Genomic DNA, 6955 nt, shown 5'->3' with positions numbered 1-6955 from the left:
AATTAGTGATAAAATTGCTAATAATGTCAATAAATAAAGAGAAGGTGTGGTGGGAGCAAGTCTTGGACTGATGATATTAGTTTTTTTTTTTCCTTTTCTTTTTTGTTTTACTAATGGAAAAAAATCTTATTTGTCATTAATCTTTTGTATTCATGTCGACCAAGCATACATTATTTTACTCTTTTTTCTTAGTCTTTTCAAATGATAATTTGGTATACATTGATAGAACGAGACAATTTTGTATCCACCTGTGGTGTTATAGAATCTGTACTTTACACCTATATTGCAAAGTGTATCCGGTACAACCGAAAAAAAAAAGAAAACTCTTATTATGTATTTGATTGAAGCAATAATGATATCTTTTACTGTTACTAATACGAGAAAGTAAATCGGTGATAAATTTGCTGATAATGCAAATAAATAATGAAAAAGATCTCTCTCTTCATCTACCGACTCTTCGGTTTGTAGACTTGCACTATTGACAATATAGGAATGTGAAATATTAATGCGATGTAAATCAATAATTTCAGAAAATTAATCTATGACTTAATGGAAACGCTAACCAAATCGTCCCCACCGTAACACCCCGACACGTCTCCCACACTGAACGCGCTCTTTCCCCTTCTATATCTCTCACCTGTCGCCACCTCACACGATCAAATCTCCCCCTTTTCATCCGCCTCGTTTCTCAAGTCTCACTATGTCCCGCTGCTGTTGAAGCCCCACTTCACTCCAGCCAGCCATGTCCAGACTCCTCCTCCTCCTCTCCATCCTAATCCTCTGCGGCCACGTCCACGGCCGCTACAACCTCCCCGGCCAATCGGATCTAATCTCCGATGGGGTCCGCCAATACGGCACCTCCTCATACTCCTACTCACACAACTTTCTCACTCTCCACCGCCCCTCCTTGAACGCCGACGACTCCACCTGCGACGAGACGTACGGCTTCTTGCCCTGCACCACCACCATCCTCGGTAACCTCTTCCTCATCATCGTCTATGGCGGCCTCATGTACCTGGCCGCCACCTACCTCACCAATGGCAGCGAGCTCCTCCTTGAGATTCTCGGCCCCGGAATCATCGGTGGCCTCTTCCTCCCCATTCTCGGCGCTCTTCCCGACGCCATGCTCATTCTCGGTCAGTCCTTTTTTTTTTTTTTTTTTTTCCTCGTGAAAAATGAAAATAATACATACAAGAGTACAAGAAGAAATTAGCATTTTTCGAATAAAAATATTGAATCTTGGTTCTTTTTTTCTTTGAACAAAGAGGATTGAATCTTGGTTCTTAGTGCCGTCCAAGTAGGGTTTATTATCTTTTATTTCTGTGGGCAGAACGTTGGTTAGTGTAGGTGATTGATTATATTTGATAGTTACATTTTCTGAAAAATTATCTTGTCACCCTCCCGGTCACCGTTTCCAAATCTTGTATTTCATGATCCTTCTTTAATTAAAGAAATGGGATTTTGTTTCAGTGCACTTTATTACGTAGATCCAAGGCATCGTTTGGTTCACATAAAATAAATCTTATAATATAGTGTGCACTTTCTGAATCCTTAGATGAAGGAAGGAATTACAAAAGAAAAGAAAAAAGACCCCACTAGTGAATTGTGATTGTTCTATTCAATCTGTCTACTTTTATACCTTGTCCCGCATGTATAACTTTTTACCAGAATATTTGATCTGGAATCATTGGACTGTGTTCGGCTTAATAATCTTTAGTGATGAAAGAACACAGAAGCTAAACAGAAACAGAATAAAGTAGACGTACGGATGATTCCATTAATCCTAGATTTGTATATGTAAAGTGGGAGACTTTATCTTTTGTGATAGATCTCTTTCAACCTCTAGTCTTTCCCGTCACACTTGGCTACCCATTTTGGAATATCTGGACACTCTTTTTTTTGCAATATTTTTTTTTTCACAATTAGATGATCACATAATAATTAGCTACCAATTGTTTTTGATACACTGTATTGTATTGCTTTCAGTATCCGGACTTTCTGGGAGTACAGAAACAGCTCAAGATCAGGTTTCTGTTGGAATGGGCTTGCTAGCTGGTTCGACTGTAATGCTCATAACAGTAGTATGGGGTTCATGTGTTTTTATTGGCAAGTGCGATATTGAGAATAATATTGCCGTAGATAACAAAGATACTAAAAAGTTGAGCTTAACAGGTATGTCCATGTTTTCTTTACGTGTTCCGTTTGGATCCTACTAGCCATCTATGGTAAATGTATTCTTCAATTTGCTGTGCACTTTGGGCACTGAGGAATTATTTAGATATTCAAATTTCCAGAAAAATTGTGAAAATTCAATGATGCTTGGCTTATTTTTTATTCCTAAATTCATTTCAAGGGAAAGGGTACTTGGTTATAATACTTGCATTCCTTTTTTCTGCTCAGTTCTTGTGATAGAGTTGTAACCTTCTCGGGGCCCTAATACACCTTCCCAGTCTCTGCTTCATACCAAGTCATGTTTCTAACAAACAAAATGGACTAATTGTCCTTACATTTGATGGGGTTCCTTATGTGTTTCAAAAGGATCTTGACCGTATCAATAAATATAGTAAACAGGGTTTACCTTCTGCCTACTACTTGCAGTCAGTGATGCCTTTGATGTACTAACTTATGCACATAACTGAATAATTGATCACATTCATAATAGATTTAGTGTACTGGTTCATGTTATACGCCACCATGATCCAGTCTTTTCAGATGATTGTGTTTCTCACTTAAGAATAAAAGGGAAATATCTTATTTATAAGGGAAAACATCACAAACCATGCACCAACTAATGGTATTTTTACACTTTGGTATACCAATTTTCATATATATCACAATGGTATACCATGTTTGCTCAAATCTTTCACTTTAGTGTACATTGTTAACTTTTCCATTAAATATTCCTTAGAACAGTTAAAAAAAAAAAAAAAATTCTGTTAACTTTTGCATGCAAAAACTTAACGGTGTTAACCTGATATACCAAAATGATGTTGAAATGCAAAGTTTATAAACTAATCTGATAGTTTTCAAAATTCATACACCAAAATATAGAATCATCCATATTTTATACGCTGTTTGTGAAAATATCCCTATTTATAAGTATGGATAAACTAATTAAAGCTCTTCACAATTGCAGGATCTGGTGTCAGTACTGATATCTGGACTAGCTATTCTGCAATAATTATGGCTGTATCTGTCATCCCATTTATTGTTGTTCAACTACCACAGCTCCTCAGTTCCACCTATTTAAGACAGTTGGCAGTTTTGATCGGACTAGTTTTTTCTCTTGCACTATTGATTTCGTACTGCATGTATCAGGTAGCTGTCATATATAGAAATTATATGTATTATTTGTCTGACAAGTGTTTTGTTTTTCTATTTGCTGGACTTACAAAGACGTATTTGTTGAATTATTTTCTCCCTAGATTGTAAATTGCAATTTCCTTTTATCTACTGAATGGTGCCATCGAATAACTTTGACCATTCTTTCTTGCTGTAATTTTAGTTTGTATGCATGATGCATGCAATGATTCTAATTGTGCTGAGCGAAAGCAAGTATTGGTGTCCCACAAAAAGATAAAGAAAAATCACTGGATATCAGTTACATACTTGACAATACGAGAACTCTTTTGGGCCAAATTGGGGGTGTTGGTTATTTTATATCTCTGGTAGGTGTATGTAAGTTTCTTCAACAGCAGGATCATTTCAGTTTCTATTAATAGATGGGATTCAAACCATTCCATGGGTGTGTTCCTATCTCCTACTAAGCTTACTGTTTACATAGCTTAACTTAGCATCTTGCACACAATTAGAAGTGTTGAGGTTGTTACTTGTTTAAATGATAGTAATATCAGCATTGAAAATTATGTCCCAACAACCTTTTATTCTGAGAAGCAGAACCCCCCTTTGATTCTGTAGGTTCCTCTCTTAAAAAGAACTGGCCTTGATTGTAGCCATTAATGTAAATTGGCTCTGTGATGCTAAAGTTTTGGAACCTGTTCTGATTAAGTCAGGTGGTTAGTTCCGTTATTGTCTGTAATGTGTTTCAATTTTTCTTTAGACTTGATGCTTATTTGGGTTATTATTGACTTCTCATATACTTAGTTGTTGATAACAGGTATTTACGCCATGGATCCAGAGGAGACGCTTTGCTTATGTAAAGCACAAGCATATTATATCAGGACTTCTAAAACAACTAAAGATGCGTGCATTGGGAAAGCTCCTTGACGATAATGGTGAACTCAATGAAGGAGTTATAACAAAGTTAGTGTTGTTTATGCTTTATAGTATTATCCTGGAGTAATTCTCCATGTCTTTACTTCTTTGCCTCATTTAATTTTTGGAGATTGTTGTAAACGCTATCTTTTCTGATTATGTGAACGGCAGGTTATTTCATACAATTGATGTGGACAAAGATAAATCTATTTCACCCTCTGAGTTGAGAGCACTGATTGTTGGAATCCGGTTTGATGAAATAGAGTTGGATGAGGATGATGCTGTAGAAAAAGTGATGAAAGATTTTGACACTACTCGTGATAGTCTGATATCGCTTGATGAGTTCAAAGCTGGTGTCCAAAAATGGCTTAATGAGGCAAAACGTGCAGGAAAATCCACTTCTAACTCTGGTAGTCACGCTGAGAAATTTTTAGATGACTTCCATGAGGTAAGATCTTCTTATTGAGACTTCAAGACTTCATCATGATGCTAAACAACTCACTACTTGGAAATTATATACAGCAAACAAAAAAAGAGCATGATCTTATTGTGGGGGAGGAAGATCAAAGCGATGAGATTGTCGAGGGTGTTGATAATCCCAAGAAAACCTCAATCAAAGCGGGGTTGATGTTGTTGGCAGGAACTCTGATTGCGGCTGCATTTGCTGATCCCCTGGTAGATGCTGTTGATAATTTCTCAGATGCCACAAGCATTCCAACTTTCTTCATTTCATTCATTGCACTACCCCTGGCTACTAATTCTAGTGAGGCTGTTTCTGCGATAATCTTTGCCAGCCGTAAAAAGAAAAGGAGTGCCTCGCTAACATTTTCTGAGGTTTGTATCCGACATCTCTTTTCTTTATCATTAGTTACTTGGAAATCTGAAAATGCTTGACAAAGAGGAGAAAAATATTGGTTGTTTCTTTGTTAAGAGTGTTTTCTGTTTGACTGTAATATTTTCCCTAGTGAATCAAGAAATATTGACCTCTTTTCCCTGTGTTTATTTTTTGCAGTTGTATGGTGCGGTAACCATGAATAACGTCCTCTGCCTATCAGTATTTTTGGCCCTGGTTTATGTTAGGGGATTAACATGGGACTTCTCGGCTGAAGTCCTTGTCATTGTTATCGTTTGTGTTGTGATGGGTGTTTTTGGCAGTTTACGCACCACCTTCCCTCTTTGGACGACGTCCATCGCATACCTACTTTACCCATTCTCCCTGGTACTGGTTTATGTTCTGGATTATATTTTTGGCTGGTCATAGACTCCGGACGTAATATGGATTCATTAGGTTGACCATAGTTTTTATTCTGTTTGTATCGTATGAATTATGTGGTCTTTAATAATATTATTACCGTTGTGAGTAGGCATTCAGTTTCATTAGCAACTTGTGAGCAGGATACGTATATTATCATCCAATTTTCGCAATATATGTAAACGGCTCATTTAGAGTCTTAGATACTTGATATTTGTTGTTCTATGTCTTCTGTAATCTCCATCTGATGGAAGAGAGAGAAATCATAGGAGACTTCGCCGGAGCACTTTCACCAGCCATTGGATTTCAGTCACTGGTCGCTGGAATCCGGTCACCGGCCGCTGCCCACCGAACTTTTCTGAAAACCTCTCCGGAGGTCCCAAAGAGGTCGTCGGAGATTTCATAGGTCGCTGGAAAGGTTTATTGCCCCAATTGACGTCTATTGCCCCCCAATAGTCTATAGACGTCTATTGCCTCCCATTGCTCCCCAATAGATGTCTATTACGTCTATTGCCCCCAATAGTCTATTGCTCCCTAATAGACGTCTATTGTCCCTCAATAGAGGGGCAATAATCCTTTATTACCCCCCAAAAGAACTTTCGGTCGTTAGAATGGGAACTAATCTTCTTAAAATTAGACAAATAAAACTTTGATCAAAGAAAAAAATGAAGGGATTATATCAACTCAAATCGTCTATTGGAGGCCAATAGACGTCTATTGCCAATTTTTTTTTCTTTCCTTCTGCCCCATTACTTAAAAAAAAAAAAAAAATCTGATTTGGGCACCCAAGTCAAGAGCCAGACCAAAAGGAGGCGGGGATCGTCGACGATGCCGTTCCTGTAGACTGGGTTTTTCTCGAAGCGCGTGAACTTCAACTCGACCTTAGTAGCGCAATTAAGCTTCGGAGGCTTTCCGGTGGGTCCGATAATCTCTTACCAGCCGGAAATAGGGTTTAGGAGATTTCGGCCGTGGGGATAGAGGCGATGCCGATAATCTCAGCGCTCTGACGAAACCTCCTGACCTCTGTCCATAACCGGCGTCGCCTTTGTCCAAAACCAGCTCCGACGAAATTCCTGGCCTCCGCCGTTTCTGCGTCTTCTGCAATATTCTCATTCTATTATCCCTTGAAGATAATAGAATGAGAATATTTTGGTGTAGACATAATGTTGTATCCACTTGTGGTATTATAGAACCTGTCACCTTAGGTCAATATTGCAAAATGTAGTATGCGTTTTTATTTTAATTTTTTATAATTTCGATAAACTATTTCCATAACTTACCAGCTCAGTATGCTTGAAGTTTTTTTTTTGTTCGAAAAGAAAAAGAAAATTACAACCAAAAACCACGACAGTTATCCAAAAGAAAAACTGTTATATATAGAGTAAACTCCATCTTATCAAAAGAGGATAAAAAACAGGAAAATTTTCATTGACCACAAAGAGTGGAAAAAGAAAATTGTATTTTCTTTTAATTAGAAAATCTATTTTT

At 37.6% G+C, this 6955-nt stretch overlaps 1 protein-coding gene across 1 annotated transcript; it reads left to right on the top strand.

Annotated features, from left to right (window-relative positions):
* Nucleotides 1-647: 647 nt before the first annotated feature.
* LOC112165563 (sodium/calcium exchanger NCL) lies at nucleotides 648-5673 on the top strand. Its single transcript, XM_024302119.2, has 7 exons — nucleotides 648-1136; nucleotides 1987-2172; nucleotides 3137-3318; nucleotides 4118-4263; nucleotides 4387-4663; nucleotides 4738-5049; nucleotides 5228-5673. The coding sequence occupies exons 1-7, from the start codon at nucleotides 743-745 to the stop codon at nucleotides 5474-5476; spliced, it is 1746 nt and encodes a 581-aa protein (XP_024157887.1). The 5' UTR covers nucleotides 648-742; the 3' UTR covers nucleotides 5477-5673.
* The last annotated feature ends 1282 nt before the right edge of the window (nucleotides 5674-6955 follow it).

The sequence above is a fragment of the Rosa chinensis genome, chromosome 5, assembly GCF_002994745.2.
Source record: "Rosa chinensis cultivar Old Blush chromosome 5, RchiOBHm-V2, whole genome shotgun sequence".
NCBI classification, from domain to species: Eukaryota; Viridiplantae; Streptophyta; class Magnoliopsida; order Rosales; family Rosaceae; genus Rosa; species Rosa chinensis.
Note: the sequence above shows the minus strand (reverse complement) of the source record. Positions and strands in the feature narration are given on the sequence as shown.

Excerpts from the sequence above, each read along its gene's own strand:
- LOC112165563 (XM_024302119.2), top strand. The coding sequence starts at position 743 with ATGTCCAGACTCCTCCTCCTCCTCTCCATCCTAATCCTCTGCGGCCAC. Across the intron at positions 1,137-1,986 it reads CGACGCCATGCTCATTCTCG|TATCCGGACTTTCTGGGAGT; the intron begins GTCAGTCCTTTT and ends TATTGCTTTCAG. Across the intron at positions 2,173-3,136 it reads TAAAAAGTTGAGCTTAACAG|GATCTGGTGTCAGTACTGAT; the intron begins GTATGTCCATGT and ends TCACAATTGCAG.